Source organism: Rhinatrema bivittatum, chromosome 7 (assembly GCF_901001135.1).
Source record: "Rhinatrema bivittatum chromosome 7, aRhiBiv1.1, whole genome shotgun sequence".
Classification (NCBI taxonomy): domain Eukaryota; kingdom Metazoa; phylum Chordata; class Amphibia; order Gymnophiona; family Rhinatrematidae; genus Rhinatrema; species Rhinatrema bivittatum.
In genome coordinates this window covers 143,443,795-143,463,542 of record NC_042621.1, presented here as the reverse complement: position 1 = coordinate 143,463,542, position 19,748 = coordinate 143,443,795, and the positions used below count along the sequence as shown (strand labels likewise).

At 40.7% G+C, this 19,748-nt stretch overlaps 1 protein-coding gene across 8 annotated transcripts in view; it reads right to left on the bottom strand.

Annotated features, from left to right (window-relative positions):
• The window catches only part of CCSER2 (coiled-coil serine rich protein 2), a 547,725-nt gene that overhangs the window by 70,513 nt on the left and 457,464 nt on the right, over positions 1-19,748 (bottom strand). For 2 of the 8 annotated variants that reach the window (XM_029609306.1, XM_029609307.1), the window contains exon 10: positions 15,036-15,120. The exons of the other annotated variants lie outside the window; for them this stretch is intronic. In XM_029609306.1, the coding sequence (XP_029465166.1) occupies positions 15,036-15,120 (85 nt within the window). The remainder of the gene's footprint in view (positions 1-15,035; positions 15,121-19,748) is intronic. 8 annotated transcript variants of the gene reach the window in all.

The following is a 19,748-nucleotide window of genomic DNA, read 5'->3' as shown; positions in this document are numbered from 1 at the left end:
TTATCACCAGTACCCATTGGTCTGAGGTGATTGAGTGCCATATGTTGTTGAAGTGTCACAGTCGACCTCCCACTGGAATGTGAGGTAATGGAAGCTGGCTGCTGCTCTCTAGGTAGAAGTCAATAACCTAAAGCATGACCTGGTTGAGGAGGTGCTTGCGGTTTTTGTTTCCGTGTCTGACGAGACTGGGCTTTTTGAAAAGGTCTCGTGGAATGGGATCTGGTTGGTGGCGGGTAGGACTTCTTTGGGCGGAAGAACGACTTCTTTGAGTCCTTCCGGAAGGGCTGTTTTGAAGAGTAGTCAGAAGGCATCAGAGAGAGCTGTCTTAGGGTCTCATGATGGTCCTTAAGTTAGGTGTGCTATAAAATAATACCAGTTTAACCAGTTTTGATTTTGTTTACAAATAAGGTTACTGGAATGCACTATTGGTGTACTGGTGGGTGTGGTTGGTGATTGGTCCTTAAGTTCCACCACCGTCCGTTGAATCTGTTCGCCAAACAGATTATCTCCTACACAGGGTAGGTCGGATAACCTGTCTTGTACCTCAGGGCGAAGGTCGTAAGATTTAAGCCAGGCCCATCTCCTTGCCGAAATAGCAGCTGCAGATACCCTAGTAGCAGTATCAAAGATATCGTAAGATGATCTGATCTCATGCTTGCCTGCCTCAAAACCCTTGTTTATCAGGGTTTGAAGCTGATCTTGAAATTGCTGAGGCAGGGAGTCTGTGAAATCTTGTATCTGCTTAAAAATGATCCTATTATATTGGGTCATATAGAGCTGATAAGCGGCAATTCGGGAGATGAGCACTGATCCTTGGAAGACACGGCGACCAATGGCATCTAGAAACTTCTGTTCCTTGCCAGGGGGAAAAGAAGTGTGAGGCTTTGATCTCTTTGCTCTTTTCTGTGCAGATTCTATCACTACAGATTGGTGGTCCAATTGAGTTTTCTGAAAACCCGAAGCTAACTGCACCAATTAGGTAGTGTCAGCTTTTCTGTGGTCTGGAGCAATGGAGCCAGGATGTTCCCAGTTCTTCTTGAGGAGATCCAGAAGAACCTGGTGGATAGGGATGGAGGTTAATTCCTTGGGAGCTTCCAGGAATTGTAGTAACTCCATCAGCTGATGTCTACCATCCTGTTCAGTCTGTAATTGGAAGGGAACCAATTCAGACATTTCCTTCACAAAATTTATAAAGGAAAGGTCCTCTGGGGGAGAATACTTTCTGTTTTCAGTAGGTGAAGGTGGTGAAGGCAAATCATCGGTGTCTGGGGAGGAATCATCAGTCCAGGTATCATAAGGATCAGCATCTGCTCCTCTGGGATACCCAAGGGTCCTGGTCTAGGTTCCGAAGGAATCAAAGGAATAATTGGAGGCACCGATGAAGGCATCAAAGGCACCGGCGCAGGCATCGATGGATGGCTCGGTTGCGCCGACAGGCGTATCGGCAGAGATGGTTGGACCGGTGGTGATGGATGTATCGGCATCAATGGCTGAGGTAGAATTCCCGATGGAGAGATGCGGAATGGTGTTTCTCCTCCCAATGACATAATAAGCGGCAAGGGCATCGGAGCCAACGATGACCCAGGGTCCATCGGTGGAAAAGCAGCAATGAGTGCTTCCATCCTGGAGAGCAGCGGTGCCAATGCTGCTGGAATCAGATCGGTGGGTGGTTCCACAATTGGTACCGGTGCCGGAGGAACCTGGAGTCATTGCATCGCCTTGTCGATGGCCTCCTGAACCATCCAGTCCAGTTCTTCTCGGAGACCTGGAGCAAGCAGCCCTGGCTCCCAAACAGAAGAAGGAGGCAGAGGCATAGCCGGAGGGAATACCTTTAAAGGCGGAGTCACGGCTCCCAATACCCTTTTGGGTGAGGGTTGCCTCGGTGATCCGATCGCTGAAAAGGTCGGTGCCTTTTCTGGACGGGGTTTCTTCGAAGGCGGCTCGGACGATGGAGAGGTCAATGATTTTGCTCCCTTGATGGTCCGAGACTTTCGATGGCAATGTTTGTCTCTATGATCCCCTCGGTCCTGAGGTGGAGTAGAGGGTGTCGAAGACTGAGATGTCGTCAATCATGGACAATCACCGGCCGGTGGTCGATGCTAGCGCGAAGTTGACAGAGCCGGTTCTGATGACGTCGTCGATGCAATGGACGGAGTCTGGGTTTGAGCACAGAAGAGAAGTTCCATTTCTCCATTATGGCCTTGCGACCTTTTGGTGTCATTAGGGCACATTTGGTGCAGGTCAAGACATCGTGCTTTCGTCCAAGACACATTACACAGACTTTATGGGGGTCTGTGATGGACATGGTGTGATTACAGTCCGGGCACTGACGGAACCCCAATGCCATGGCCATGAAAAAAATTGAGCCGCGGTACGGTCGACGGCCAGTAGGCCACGAGGGTCAAACTCGATGGTAATCAACAGAAAATGGGTAAAAAACTTACCGGAGTACCGCGGCTTGAAAAAGTTAAAGGAGGGACCCCTGTGGGGCAAATTAACTTTTAGTAATTCCGTGAGAAAAATTCCTGTCAGGAATTAATGCAGAGATCCTTAACCGTGAGGCTACTGCTGCATGGAAAAAGGAAGACTGAAGGGGGACCCCTGCTGGCTGCAGGGTTAGTGCCATGCTGGGCATGGCCAGTAGGGGCCAGTCAAAGTTCTGGAAACTTTGACAAAAGTGTTCCGTGATTGGGCTCCATCCTGTGATGTCACCCATATGTGAGGACTACCATCCTGCTTGTCCTGTGAGAATACTGCATATTCAACGCACGTCCAACGTGGAGTGAATCTAATAGCGCTCATAACATGCAAATACATGTGAATGAGGCTATTAGGCATTCACTCTGGATGCAAAAAAAAAAAAAAAAATGTGCGTCTCGGACGCACATTTAACTGTCATCTACTAACGCCTGCCTGGAGCAGGCGTTAATAGCTGATCGCATCTAAAACAAGTATAGAAAAACTGCTTTTCTGTACTGCCTCCTACTTAATATCATTGTGATATTAAGTAGGATGAAAAATTAAAGAAACAAAAAAAGTTAAAAAAAACAAAACAGTCGGGTTCAGGAAACGGCACTAGAATGACAAGCATTCGCTTCTGAACCCTCAGCATCTGTTTTCCTTACCAGCGGACAGCCGAATCACGAAAACCGATCGGGTTCTCGTTAGCAAGGATGCGCTAGGGTCGCGCAAGCCTCCTTGCTAACGCGGCCCCCTAATTTAAATATTGCATGGCGCGTTAAGAGAGCAGCCGCTGACTGCTCAGCGCCCACTTTCTATGCGCATTTATTGCATCGGCCCCATAGTATTTTCTCATGACTATATTTTACCAACCCCTCTGTATAAGAAGGGTGGGTCAATACCTGTACCACTGAATCTGTAAGAATACTTTGATCAATCATTTGTTTCTGGGATTTATTTATTTATTTATTTATTTAAAGGCTTTTATATACCGATGTTCATGTACTAGTACATACCGCGTCTGTTGACATAGAACCAAAGTTGGAAATTACATCAAACAAGTGGGTACAAATAACAGGGATAACTTCATAAGAACTTAGATGGGGAAAGCAAGTTTGGATTTAGGCATAGGTAACAGACAATTGCCAAGGGTACCAAATTTTGAAGGCACTCATTGCCATGGCACTCTCTATGGGCACCACGATCTTAAAGCTAGCCCTGGGGGGACGGACCCTTCTGAACATAGTGTAACCATGCTAGAGACAGGCTCCTTGGGTACCACTTTCCCATTTGAATAAGCCACTGCTTCTGGTAGTTATAAAATAATCATCACCATAAATATTTACATATCAGTACATTTTCATAAAGTAACAGTTTAACAGTCTTGCTCATAGCCAGATACTTTTTGCATGCTGAGTCTGCATAGGATTCTCTATACAGAGCCTCTGTTAGCAGCATAGGTCATACATTTGCTTCCCTTTAGAATCATGAAACTTATCTGCAAAGACAAGATCATATACATTAGAAATAGAGATGGTGTGAGTTTTGGGATCATGAGGATTGTGATCGCTCCCCCCCCCCCAAAAAAAAAAAAGGATCCATCTCTAACAAGGCAATGTGAGCAAATCTTCAATAAGGAATAAGCAAAGTCATCTCACTGATGACTTACTATAAATTGAATTTGAACCCAGCTCTTCAAAAGGTAAAAGACTAGTGCACCAACCCAATAGAACATCCTCCAAAAGAATAACACAGCTCATGAGTAGACTATAACTAAAACAATTCTATGAGCAGACTAATCCTTGTGCATAATCAAACTCCATAGTAGCACTTGTCATCTAAAGTAAGCAAGGCCTGAGAAACTGCCCAAAGTTACATTTCGACTAACAGTATGGATATTTGAATCAATGGGACATATTCCTAGTTTTATCTTCTTAGCTTGGGGAAAGCAATGGCCTACTGATATTTGATGGCACAACTAAAAGCACACAAAGGAATCAATATTTCCTCTGTTTAAAATAACTTACTATGCAGTCACAAAACAAAAGCAAATCAATATGATTTCTTTTAACAAATAAAAATAAGTCCATAGAGAGGGGCCAAATATTTCCTCTAAAGGATTTGAATCTTTGTAGGTTGAGATGTCTTGTATCACACTAAAATAGAATAATCTAAACATGCTGTGCATGAGCTTTCAAGACCACAGATCTGCAGAGCTATCAGAACTCTCTCCACTTAAAAAAAAAAAAAAAAAAAAAACCACATTTGGGAGGTTTCCACATTTGAAACAATGTGGGCTGTATTCTGCCATGTTCAAAATAGGAAAAAAAAAAGATTTGATTCTGGTTAGCAACCTTAAGTCTAAAGTAGGTTAAAATAATCTTTCAAGAAACTTTTTCATAACTCCATTATCCAACATCTCATTTTTACTACAAGTAGAAATTTTTATACATATTTTAGATATCAAAATATGATCAAAGATTGTAAAACGTCTTAGTATTTCAGGTCTATCTTACATTCCAAAGTTTAAAAGTTTGTTTGCATTTAGAATGGTATTAAATTGTTTTAAATGTTGATCCAATATTTGTTTTATTTCCTACTGTTTCTTCTCAAAATATTTGGGAGAATAAGTGAATAAATATATAATTTCATCAATTTATTTTATTTTTTTCTCCAGACACTTAAATACATTAAAATAAAAAGGGAGACCATCTTACCATTTTGTTACTATACACAAAGAATAAAGAGGTAAATCTGAATCTTGCAATTGCAAGAAAGTGAAAGCTTGCATGCATTTTCTCTCATGCATATGTAAAAGCAGTGAATATTAGTATAACATGCATGCCACTGGCTCATAATATAGTAAGTTGTGTTTCAAAAGAAGCAATGCAGAATCCTTCTGGTCACTAAGAATGTAACAGTTGCTATTGAGTGGGCATATCTCTTATTTCAAGATGAAAATGCTCCCACATAATATCATAAACAGCACAATCCCACATGCCATTTAGTAGATTAATTTCAATGCATGACAGTAATCCCACTTATTAAACAGTGAAAAAGATCCTACACAAAGTATATAATAAATTCCCATTCAAAATTTACTAAATTAATTTATATCAGTTGCAGCAGCTCCAATTGATTTCAATCCATTTGAGCAGTCCAATTTCAATGGACTGAAATCAATTGTAAATATAATACATTTTGAGTGGAATTGTGTTATATATGTTATTGTGTAGAATCTTTTTCAGTGTATAATAAGTGAGGATTACTATCAAGCATTGAAATTAATCTAGTAAGTGGTGTGTGGGATTCTATTTATGGTATTATGTAGAAGCATTTTCATCTTGAAATGAGATATTTATAGAGGTGTATAGGTGCAATACAACATTTTTTAGGGAAGTTTTATGGGAATGTGTGAGTGGGTAGTGAATGGAGTTTGTGCAGTGGATAGAATGAACGAACATTAATGGATATGTGTTGAGTGCCAGTTAATTGCTGTCCGTGAAGCGTTTTATGCAAAAATAGAAATGTAATAATTTTTTTTGATAGTGTACAATAAAAAATGTGTGAAGTGAAATGGTATAGGGTATCAGAGGCATTGTTCTTTATTTATATGTGTACCCAATTTTGAGTATTCATAGTGTAAATTTGTTTAAAGCCAATATTTTCCATACTATATCTATATATCTATCTATCTATCTATATATATATATATACATACACACAAACATATATCAAACATGGTGAGGCTTGTGTATAATATTGCAGCCCTATAGCATGGAAACATAAAAAGTAGAATAACATGGTTCTTATAATACTTTTATAATCATGTTTCCATTGTGTAGGGCTGCAGTATTATACATGAGCCCTGCCATTCATGTTTGAAATTATATATTTAGATTATATATATATATATGTACATGTATGTATAAACATGCATGTATATAAACAGTTACAGAAAAATTCCTAGGCAAGTTTATTTTTACAGTCTACCAATTATGATTTGATCTAAATATAGGACTTTTTTGGGTATTCATAAATTTTGGTGTTTGATATTTATGTATTTTACACTCCTTTGTAGAGATGTTAAATATGCTTTTTTGGGAATTTCACAAAATAGTGTATGCTCCTTCCTCCCCTCTGACTTTTACTTTCCATTCTTGTTACTTCTGATTCTCATGAGAACAGTACAGAGCATGGGCACCATATGGCTTACAATCATCAAAGTCTGCATGGAGCTAGACGTATCAATTGTACCAGGAATGGCGCCTGAGATGAGAACCAAAGATGGCATTGACAGAGCTGGGGCAGGAGATTAAGAGTGCTAAAATCTTCAGTTATCTTTGGGCAATTGCCTGGTTTGGCCTCTGTTGGAAATAGGATGCTGGGCTTGATGGACCCTTGGTCTGACCCAGCATGGCAATTTCTTATGTTCTAAGTCTATATTATATACAACACGTTTTTTGGTAGTATGGGTATTTAATGTAAATTTTCTTCAATTAACACCCCCCCCCCCCCTAAAAAACAGAAGCCCTAAATCTAGGTAAATCAATCAGAAAGCCTCAACTTAGTAGCATGTGGATATGAGTAACTATAGCACTATGTATCAGAGATCACCAAGACAAGTCTTGCTGTGGCCTGTCAAGCAGGCTCAAATGCGTGCATATATTTGAGATACATTTGAAACAGCTGTGATTCAACGTGTGATCACCAAGCTGGAAAGATTTCCTAAACCAGTCCTCTGTGTGCATTGTGCTGATGCTCTTTTACATGGCAAAACTCCATAGCAAAACTGACAAAGCCTCAGTCAGTAATGGAAGAATGAAGAGAATCAGAAATCAGCTAGTTCATCAAAGACTTACAGCAGCAAACAGTATTGTCATTCTCTTCATGTCTGCACAATATTTTATATTTAGTCTTGTTTTTTGTTCCATTTTAGTAAGATGTTCTACTTGTAAACCCAAAGTCTTTTTTCCTACTTTGCTATGTGCAAAAAAAGATCAGAAACCGATCTGCAATTTTATATACTTGCAAACAGCATCAAGACTGAGTCAGGATAAACCCTGTGCTTTAGGACCAGTAGTTTTCAACTTGGTCACTGGGAATCACCTAGTAGGTTTGGTTTTCAGTATATCTAGAATATGCAAATCTCTCTTACATGCTTCATTGTGGATATTGTAAAAACTAGACTAGTCTGATGCTCCCCAAGGACCAGGTTGAGAAATGTTGCTTGAGACAAGTGGTGCGCACAATGGGGAGCATACTATCCTGGGAGGGTTTGAACTATCTGGCTAAGAGTTGTGAACAACAGTGACGTAGGAGGTGGGCAGCAGACCAGGAGATTTGCAATCAGGTGAGGGGAGAGCTTTAAACTAAGAAGTAAGATGGGAGAGTTAGAGTGATAGCAGTAAATGATGAGATTGACAGAATTGGCATCTCAGAGACCTGGTGGAAAGAGGATAACCAAAGGGACAGTGTTACATCAGGGTACAAATTATATCACAATGATAGGGAGGACCAACTTGGTGGGAGTGTGGCAGTTTATGTCCAGGAGGGTATAGAGTAAAACAGGATAAAGATCATACAAGAGACTATATGCTCAGTAGAATCTATATGGGTAAAAATCCCATGTGTGTTGGGTAAGAGTATAGTAATAGAAGCATACTACCATCCACATGGACAAAATGGTCAGACAGATGATGAAATGCTAAAAGAAATCAGGGAAGCTAATCAATTTAGCTGTGCAGTAATAATGGGAGATTTCAATTACCCAAAATCAAAAAAGAGTCCAACAGTTACCCAAACAAACCAAAGCAAAAACAATGGGAACTACAAATTTATCTCTCAATGAAGCCTAAATGAAGGTGTCTTACAACGTCAGGCTTGCGGACACCTTCATTTAGGCTTCATTGAGATATAAATTTGTTGTTCCCATTGTTTTTAGATTTCAATTACCCCAATACTGACTGGGTAAAGGTAACATCAGGACATGCTTCATGGAGCAATTGGTTCAGGAACCAATGAGAGAGGGAGCTATTTTAGATTTAATTCTTAGTGGACAGCAGAGTTACTTATCTGTAACAGGTATTCTCCCAGGACAGCAGGATGTTAGTCATCACACATGGGTAACATCATCAGATGGAGCCCTGTCACAGAATACTTTTGTCAAAGTTTCTAGAACTTTGACTGGCACAATGAGCATGCCCAGCATGCCACTACCCCTGTGGCCACACAGGGCCCCCCTTCAGTCTCATTTGTAGCAAAAAGTACGAGCGAAAAATAAAAGAAAACGGTATCGAACCCAACTCTGCAGGGTGGTGAGCGGGTTTCGTGAGGACTAACATCCTGCTGTCCTGGGAGAACACCTGTTACAGGTAAGCAACTCTGCTTTCTCCCAGGACAAGCAGGATGGTAGTCCTCACATATGGGTGAATATCAAGCTACAGGCTGACTCATAATGAAGAGGTCAACCACAACACAACATGTGCAACAGGCACAACTGGGGTGCTGTTGGCAATGATGAGGCAGCCTGAAAATTCACAGTGGGTCGAGGTAGGACAGTTTGGGTTTCTACACTGGGAATAAGTTTCGTAGGACAGACTGGCCAAAGACTGAGTCTTGTCAACCAGCCTTGTCAAGAAAGTAGTGGGCTGCGAAGGTGTGGAGAGAGCTCCACACCTTCGCAGCCCACTACTACTACATGGCAACGTCAGTAGCCATGGCCCTTACTGAGTGCGCCTTCACTCGTCCCTGAAGTGGAAGGCCTGCTTGCTGGTAGCAGAATGCAAAAGTATCTGCCAACCAGTTGGAGAGAGTCTGGTTGCCCAACGCAACTTCAAGCTTGTTTTTATCAAAAGAAACAAAGAGTTGGGTGGACTTCCTGTGGGTTGCAGTGCGGTCGAAATAAAATGCAAGCGCACGCTTACAGATCAAGGTGTGCAGAGCTCACTCACCCGGGTGAGCGTGAGGCCTTGGAAAGAAAGTGGGCAAGACTATGGACTGATTTAAGTAAAAATCCGTTACCACCTTAGGAAGGAATTTAGGGGGAGTGCGGAGAATCACCCGGTCATGGAGAAACCTTGTATAGGGCGAGTAGGTCACAAGGACCTGTAACTCACTTACCCTGCGGGCAGATGTGATGGCTACTAAGAAAATTACTTTCCGTGTAAGATATCTGAGTTTGCAGGAGCTCAAAAGGATGCATGAGCCATGCAAGTACCACATTTAGGTCCCATGCCACGATTGGTGAATGTAAAGGAGGCTTAAGTTGTAATAAGCATCTCATGAAGCAACCTACAAGGGGTTGAGTCGTTATCGGGGCATTCCTTGATGATATGCAGAGATGGCACTAAGGTGTACTCGTATGGTGGACGTCTGGAGACCAGATTCCGAGAAATGCCAGAGATAGTCTAGGAGTTTTGGTGTGGGACAAGAAAAGGGATAAAAGCCCTTCTGTGTGCACCACAAGGTAAACCTCTTCCACTTAGAGTGGTAAAATTTTCGCGTGGAAGACTTTCATGAAGCTACGAGGACTTGAGAGACACTACTAGAAAGACTGAGGGGCTATAGTATCAACCTTTCAACATCCAGGTCGTCAGAGATAGGGTCTGGAAGTTTGAGTGGCGTAACTTGCCATGATTCTGTGCTATGAGGTTGGGCGCCGTGCCCAGGCGAATGGGTTCCTGGACAGATAGGTTGAGAAGTATAGGAAACCAGACTTGGTGCGACCAATACGGGGCAATGAGTATCATTGAGCCTCAGTCCTGTTGTAACTTCATGAGAGTCTTGCTTATTAGCGGAATCGGAGGTATGCATATAGCAGACCTGTGGTTCCAGGGGTAGGCAAAGTCATCCATGGTTGGTGCTCTCGATCCCTATGCAGGGAGCAGAAGCATTCTTTGCGGTTCTGAAAGGATGCAAAGAGGTCAATATTTGGCTGACCCCACCGGTGGAAGATTCTGCTCACAACAGAGGGATCCAGAGACCACTCGAGGGGCTGGAAACTTCGGCTGAAGCGGTCCGCTACTACATTCTGTGTGCCTGCCAGATAAGTGGCTCGCAGTAGCATTGAGTGCGATAGGGCCCAGGCCCAAATCCTAGCCACCTCTTGGCAGAGCAGGTAAGAGCCCGTGCCCCACTGTTTGTTCAGGTACTACATTGCAACTTGGTTGTCTGTTTGAATCAAGACTACTTTGTTCAAGAGGCAGTCCATGAATGCATAAAGCGCGTACCACATCGCTCGAAGCTCTAGGAAGTTGATCTGATAGGTTGCTTCGGCTTTTGTCCAAATCTCTTGGGTTTGAAGGCCTTCGACATGGGCTCCACAATCTAGGCTGGAGATGTCCATGGTTAAAGTCAAGTGAGAAGCTGGTTGCTGGAAGGGAAGACCTGTTTGTAAGTTGGCCTTGTGAGTCCACCAGGCAAGGAACAGATGAAGCTGTCTCGTTAAGTGGACAAGGGAGGAAAGTGGTTGAGTGGCTTGCTGCCACTGAGATTTTAGCGTCCGTTGTGACACTCTCATGGCTAGGCGTGCCATTGGGGTGTCGTGGACTGTTGACGCCATATGGCCGAGCAACGTGAGTAATTGGCGAGCAGAGGCTGTTTTTGTTGATGGCGGATAGAGCTGGTGAGCTTGGACAGCATGATTGTGTGATCGGGTAAGAATCCCTTGCTAGTGTGGTGTTCAATTCTGATCCTATAAAGGAGAGATGGTGAGACGGTGTCAAGTGGGATTTTGGGTAGTTGAGCAGAAATCCCAATGAGTGCAGTAGACATATGGCGAGAACAAGGGAGTTGAGAGCTCCTTGCCTGGACTGGCTTTTTATGAGCCAGTCGTCTAGATATGGAAAGACATGGACACCCTTGCGGCATTACTGCGCAGCATGACTGCCAGGCACTACGTGAACACATGGGGCACCAAGGCTAGGCCGAATGGTAGTACCCTGTGTATTGATAGTGCCCGTGACCCACCACAAATTGAAGGTATTTGTGATGAGGAGGAACGATTTCAACATGGGTGTATGCATCCTGAAGGTCCAGAGAGCATGGTCCCCAGGGACACCATTCTGAACCGTTCCTTGTGAAGAAATGTGTTTAAAGCACGGAGATCCAGAATAGGCCGGAGGCCGCCAGTCTTTTTTGGGATTAGGAAGTACTGGGAGTAGAAACCTCTCCCCTGTTGAGTCGAGGGAACCGGTTCTACAGCCCTGACTGACAGAAGGGTCGAGAGCAAACAAAATGTTGGGAATTATTAGAAAGGGAATGGTGAGTAAAACGGAAAATGTCAATGCTTCTGTATCGCTCCATGGTGAGACCGCACTTTGAATACTGTGTATAATTCTGGTCGCCGCATCTCAAAAAAAATATAATTGCGATGGAGAAGGTACAGAGAAGGGCTACCAAAATGATAAGGGGAATGGAACAGCTCCCCTATAAGGAAAGACTAAAGAGGTTAGGACTTTTCAGCTTGGAGAAGAGACGGCTGAGGGGGGATATGATAGAGATGTTTAAAATTATGAGAGGTCTAGAACGGGTAGATGTGAATCTGTTATTTACTCTTTCGGATAATAGAAAGAATAGGGGGCACTCCATGAAGTTAGCATGGGGCACATTTAAAGCTAATCGGAGAAAGTTCTTTTTTATTCAACGCACAATTAAACTCTGGAATTTGTTGCCAGAGGATGTGGTTAGTGCAGTTAGTATAGCTGTGTTTAAAAAAGGATTGGATAAGTTCTTGGAGGAGAAGTCGATTACCTGCTATTAATTAAGTTAACTTAGAAAATAGCCACTGCTATTACTAGCAACAGTAGCATTGAATAGACTTAGTTTTTGGGTACTTGCCAGGTTCTTATGGCCTTGATTGGCCACTGTTGGAAACAGGATGCTGGGCTTGATGGACCCTTGGTCTGTCCCAGTATGGCATGTTCTTATGTTCTTATATGAGGGGATGATATTGGATCCAATGCTGACCAATGAGGACAGAGTTTCTAATGTCATAGTGGATGATCATCTTGAATCCAGAGATCACTGGATGGTGTGGTTCAGTATAAGAGCATAGAAAGTGATGGTTCATTCTAAGGAGAGGGCCCTAGACTTCAGAAAAACTAAGTTTGTTGAAATGACTGATTGCTGGGGTGGGTCTACCTCAAGAAGTTGTTAGTTTGATGGGAAAATCTAGAGGAAGTAGAAGAGCCGTGGGCCAAACAAAAAGCAGTTACTGTAAAGGCAATTCATCTTTTCATTAGAAAAATAAACAGAGGTAAGAAGAAAGAGGCTATGATATTTTTTTTAAAGCAACTGAAAAGAAAAGAAAAAATGTTAGCATTCATAAACTACAAGACTGGAAAAAGAGGAAGACAGGCAACAATATCTGGAAAAGGTAATAAGCTGGGAAAACAGGAAAGTTAAAATGCAAATATGATAAAATGAGGGACTTTTTTTTTTTTTTAATCTTAGTGATATGAGGAAATGCAAAGTGTTGCATTTTGAGACTTAGTAGATTATATGAAGAGGATGAGGAGGGAAAAAAAAGGAATTGCTAAAATTTTCTGTTCATTGTTCAGAGGAATGGCCAGGAGTAGACACTAGACAGACGCAAATAAGATTAGAAGGGCTAGGTATATCTCAATTTTCAAAAAAGCATTTTCAAGGAACTAGCAACACAAAGTATATAAAGCCATGGGGGCCAGATAGGATGCATGAGGGTTTTAAGGGAAGTTCTAGAGGTTTCACTGGCTGACATTTTCAATGCTTCTTTTGAGTCAGGAGTAGTTCCAGAAGTCTGGAGAGAGGTGGATGTGGTTCCTCTTCATAAAAGTAGTTTGCGGCGGCTAGGAACTAAAAATCACTTAGACTGTGATGAGTTAATGGAATCCCTGCTAAAACAGAGGATAGTGCAGTTTCTGAAATCTAACGGATTACAAGATCCGAAGCAGCACGGGTTTACCACGGGTAGTTTTGTCAGACAAATTTGATAAATTTCTTTCACTGAGTGACCAATGAGTTGGATTAGGAGAGTGTATTAGATGTAGTATACATTGATTTCAACAAGGCCCTTGACATGTTTCCATATAGGTGGCTTATAAACCAAGCACCATTGGTGTAAACCCTAAAGTGACTGATTGGGTTACAACTGGTTGAGTGGGAAGTGACAAAGAGTAGTGGTAAATGGAGCTCACTCCAAGAAAAATAGAAAATGGGCATTACTAGTGGTGTGCTGCAGAAATCAGGAATCAAACCTTGGACAAGTTGCTTTATTTAACATTTTCCTAAGAGATATTGAGGAAGGACTATTGGGAATGGTTTGGTTTTTTGCAGATGGTACAGAGGGAGGCTATTAAAATAGTCACTGATGTTCATTGTAAAGCACATGGGGCCATATTTAAAGATCTCAACATGTTTATGCCTAGAGAAAAGGCAGGATGGGGGATGTATGATCGAGATATTTAAATTCCTTAAGGTATCCATGCAGAGGAGATGGGCCTCTTTAAAGGTAAAGGTGGCTCTGAAACAAGGGGTCATGGGATATGAGGGTCAAAGAAGTATTCTATATTTCTTTACAGAAAAGCTTGCAGATGCATGGAACAGCCTCCCAGTGGAGGTGGTAGAGACAGTATATGAATACAAAAAAGCATGGACAAGCACAGGAAATCTCTGATGGTGTGATAGAAATTACAAGCTGAGCAGTTTATGGATGGGCAGACTAGATAGGCCATATGGTACTTTTCTGCTGTCATATTTCTATATTTTTGTGGGAGAAAGACTGGTGGGTATAGGGTTTGAGAGTGACAGATTGCTAGAACTGAGGAGGAGAGAAAGATTTGATAGTAAAAACATGGATTTAACACCATATCTAACATGCTTCATCTAATACGAAAATACAACTGGGCAGGTGTGAACCTTTTTTTTTTTTTTTTTCAAATTAGAAAACAAAAAAAGGTATCCTGCACATTTTACCCTGGTGTAGTCAGGAACAAAGTATACATTGGATTAAATTGGAGGAGGAGACACAACAAATCTTATACATTGAAAGGGCCACAACCTGAAAAGTATGCACGCCATTGACCCAATGAAAAATACCTTCTGTGGTGTATGAGATCTTATCAGAGCTTTGATAGTCAGTAAAAAATAAGTGACATTGTTTATAGTAATTTAGAATCACTCACACCTAGACACCCTATACATACATGAAAATCCCAGGTGATTATGCAGGCATACATGTATGTATTTACATAATCTCCAAAAGCTTCATGCTCATATAGTTTAAACAAGGCCATCAAGGAATTAATCATGCTGTGGTGTATCACTGAAACAATGGAATTATAAGACATGCAGGCAGGTTTAGATCAGCCTCAAGTACTCCTACTGTGATATGCTTATATTATTTGCTTTAATGGCATAAGATGCAGCTGTTTGAAAATGGACAAAGCAGCATTTAGAGTTAGATGACATCAATTTATTACTTATGTTTGAACATCTGAGGCTGGAAAGGAGGGGATACTAGTTGAGGAAAAGGGCATGCAAGGGGATACATCTAGTGGCAGTGCAGGATATGAGTGAGAGATACACAGACTCACTCTGTCTGCGGTGCGGCGGACCAGTCCGAGGGATGCCCTGGAATGAGCCCTGCCAGGGAGAGAAGGAGGGAGCAGAATACGCACCCTGTGCAGAAAAAAGAGAGGGGAAAAAGTATAATAAAACAGAGAACAAGAAAAAAAGATAAGCACTAAAGCCATACTCTTTCCTTTCCGAACAGGTAAATTAGTGTTGCCAACAGATCCTGGGATGCTTTTCTCATACAGTAAAGTGCACAATATATAAAGCTAGATATATATCCAATTTCTTAATTTTAATTTTCTTTAATGCCAGGGCTTATTTTATTGCTTGAGTTTTTATCTACAACTGTACAAAACTAGGACTGTGTGAAATACTTTACACTATTTTGCCCATTTGTGAATATTTGCAAATTTAGGCAAATGGTTGTCAATAACGGCTTTTAAACTTTTAAACTTGGTTTAATTTTGCAAACAGTCTGTGAACTCTAAGAGGCTCCATAGGTGGATACTCCTCCCCCCCCCCTCCAAAAACAACTTTAAAAAAGTGAAAATTTGCAAACATTTACAGCTATAATCTGGAAAGTATACATATCCTGTTTTCACAAATTAATTAGCAAAGCAAAAGAATGATGTACTCACACAGTCATAAAAAATAGGATACATTTAAAAAAAATTTACTGTATAAATGCTAAAAATTGACTTTAAAAAGATAAATTTTTTTAAAAATTAAATTCATGTCCGACAAAAGTTTTGCAGAGAAAGCATGGCTTTAAAGTGTTTAATTATATTTCCCCAAAACAACACCAAGTTAATCAGATAAAGAAGGGCCATACTGATTCAAAAGAGAATTTTATATCTTTAGTAATCCAAAGCAATAAAAATAAAGAGGAGAATTTTCAAAGCCACTGATGTGGCTAAACAGTGATTTATGCACATAAACTGGTAGGCCGAAAATTGCCCCTCATTGTAGCTGCATTTAAAGAAATTCCCTATGAAACATTTCAGACAGGGAAGGAAAATCATGCATGTAGATTATATTTTCAACACTACATGTTTGACTTTCCATGGAAACAAAGTACCCACAGACAGAGCAGAAGAAAATATCTTCAACTACATTGCATTTTCAGCAATTTTCGCTTTGAAAATTGGTGGAAAACCCCTGGGTAACAAGTATCCCCAGACCTGTGTTCCAATGTAGACAGTCTGAATATTTGCCCCCATTGTGTGCAAGACAGCTCAATTTCATACAAGTCTTCAGAAGGTAGACATGAGAAGTGTCTTAACCTGCTCCCCCCCCCCCCCCCAAAAAAAAAAAAAAAAGGGTAAGAACAAACATCAAAAGAAAATGGATGGAAGAGACACTTATTAGGATAACAAATGTCTTGAGGTGCAAGTTTTTGGGACCTCGAAGGTCTCATTTTTAGGCAATGTAATATAAATGAGGCTGGTTTCTTATGAAAGGGGTTGCAGGTTGTGAATATCTGTGCATCTATCAAGCTTCACTGGCATTTTAAATAAGATTTGTTAAAAAGGAATAAAACTGCTAAGTTGCCAAGTTGTAAAGGTGCTAACTGGTAATTTTACAGTTTAGAGCTGTGAGTTAAAGGTGGTATTCATGGTTCATTTTTTTTATTTGAAGCTCACCTTCCAGATTGTCAACTTTATTTTTTCTATAAACGTTCTCACCCCACTTCTATGTCTGCAACTTTCTGATGCTGCACCAGTATGTGCTCATTTTTTTTTTTTACTCTCTGGCTCACTGTACCAATACAAAAGCTATGAGTCAAGCTATGGCCAGGGAACATTTCATATAACAGTCACTGCTTAATAAGACAGTTTATGTAGCAGTGAGTGAAAACTATGCAGTAAATTTTAAATGCAAGCATGATTAAATATACTTTTTTCTAATTTTTCTGCATCCTATGCTTTCCTCCTCCATTCTTCTTCCATCTCATTATCCATCTATTTTTCTTTTTCTTCAGTTTTTTCATACTGCTTTGTCATTTCTGGTGTTCTTTCACCAAACTAATCCTCCTTTTACTTGCACTCTTCATTTTGATAACTCCATTCCCTTCTTTTCCTCCCTTCAGTACACCTCTGAAAATTTTCATTCCCTGTCAATATTAATTTCCACACCCTATATCTCTCTTCAACCTTCTAACACAACCCCTCACTGTGCAGTCCTTTTTCTGACACCCCTTACTCCCGTTCACCCCTGACCCCTCAACTCTACTTGGCTCCTTCATCATACCTCCAGAATACCACAGCCTTACACAACCCAATTCACAGGCCATTGAGGCTCGCCTGTTCCCATTAACCTATTCCTTCTCTTTGTTGGCCTCTCTCACACCCAACTCCTTCAGTCTCCATCCCTCCAGTGTTTGGCTAATCCAGACCCACTGATCTGGTACCACATCTCCCACCACTGGCCTTAGACTCCAATCGCAGCCCTCAATGGCTTTGGCCCTGTTGCTTCTGCTGGTTGACACTGATGGAAAGAACCATCACTCTTTTTACTGGCAACTTCTACTGTGTGGAAGATGCCAGTCTCCTTCATTCAGCAGAGGGCACTGATAGGAGAGGAGTATTGCATTGCTATTCATGCATTGTCAGTCTGATATTAAAATTAATAATGCAATATTGTAAACAGATTTTGCATCCCTTGTATTAGAAGGAAATATCCCATATTTTATAGCACAATAAAGTAATCTGATTCTGGCAATAAGCTATTTCTGGTTTCTGTGGTTCTTTGTAAAACTTACCTTAATTTCCCGTCTTTGCAAAGGATGGACTGGAGATTTTTAGTGATCCTGTGTATGACTTCTAGCTAAGTGTTGTAGCTGACTATTAGGTGAACTCTTAGTTTTCTGTTTCTGCATCTTAAAATCATTTATAAATCTAATAAACCTATCACCTGTAATCAACTACTTTGTTTACAGTTTATAAGAGTATCATTGATCTCTCTCTACATTATAGTATCAACTGAGGTAAATCTAGAAAGGATTGTTGGAAAGAGAATAAAACAAAAAAAACCCCTAAAACTCAACAATTAAGTCTACATGCTGCTGTTGAAATGTTCACCTGACAATGGGTTCTTTTAATGAGATTGATGTTTCTGTGAAGTAAGAACATTGCCACTTGGATTTAAAATGCAATTACATTTTCTGTTCAGTTAAAATGTTAATTGTAAGGGATTTAAAATGTTTTAAAAGCACAGCCAGAACTTGGTTTGAGTTAATAAAGTTCATGTATACTACAAAAGCTGTTCTAGTACATAGATCTGTTGGCAAGCCTAAATTCTGTACATAGGGTTTAGTATATATCTTTCACAGTTGGCTGGATCAGTTACTGAATGAAGAAGAGGAATAACAATTATTTTTCTCAGCTTATCTTCCCTTTGGTAGCTCCCAGCATTATGATTCCAGTTAATACAGAAGCTAATAATTAAACATTGAATAAATTTGGGCTTTCAGAATAAGTTGCTCATATTGCTCCATTCCATGAAGTAGCCTGATGATGACATTTAAGGGGTATAAAAATACAACTTAGTTATTCCAGGCTTTCTACTTAGCGCAGCACACTGTGGTACGATTAACTTCTAAATCATCATAATTAAGCAGGTCCAAATCAACAAAACTGTATTTTATTTAAAACATTTCCATTCCATCAACAACAGCTGCTGTCCTATGCAGATAAGGTCAAAGTGAATAAAAACATACATATCTTTGAAAATATTACACAAAACAGGCACAAAGGCAAGAATGCAGACTGGCCAATTCTGCAATTAGGCCATATAGGCCAAGCTATACAAAGGGTACAATATCCCACTCCTTATAAACCAAAATGACACTTTCAAACATCCTTATCTTTTAAAGATTTATATTTTTACGCTCAATTCTTTTTAAAAATCTGACAAAAAGTCACATTAAGCGAAAAAGCCAAAAGCCACACAAAATACTTCACAAACAAGTATATTTTAAAAGGTGCGCGTGTGCACCCATAAACATGTGCATTGGACACACAAGCAAAAATACGCTCGATTTTATATCGTGTATGCAAGTACACGATATAAAAAAGGAAGAGAGAGAGAGTGTGACAGAGCCTCTTTTAAAGTTCAAATCACAATATATATATATATATTCCACTGTAAAAGGGGCACTTTCAACTCAGGGTGAGTTTTAGGGGGAGCAGTGTTACAAGGGTCTACAGACCCTTGCGCCCTACACAGACCAATGTAACACTGTCCCCCCCCCCCCAAAAAAAAAAAAAACACAACCCTGAGTTGAAATGGCCCCTCTTACATTGGGATATATAGAGAGATTGTCAATTGGCTTTTTAAAAGAGTCTCTCTCTCTCACTCCCATTGTCAAAATCTCCAGACTTGTGCCTCATCAGGACGAGTAGTAAAGTTACCTGCATAACTTGGCATGCGTTGCCATGGTCAGTCTTGCAAAATTCAGGGGCTCTGCGCAGATGTCTTGGCCCCACCCCAGAGCACCTATATCCCACCCTTTTTCTGCCTCCTTATGCTTCTTAAAATTCATGCTGCTTGCGCGTGGCCCACTTATACGTGTATGGGGCCATTTTTCTGTGAGCAACACTTAAAATCTACCAACCAGATTAAAAAGATTCTCCAAAAAAATAAAAAATTTGGAGAAAAATAGCTCTCATACGGATAAGTACCATCATCAGTTAGAAAAAAAATCCTTCCAACCTAATTATATTTTTTATATT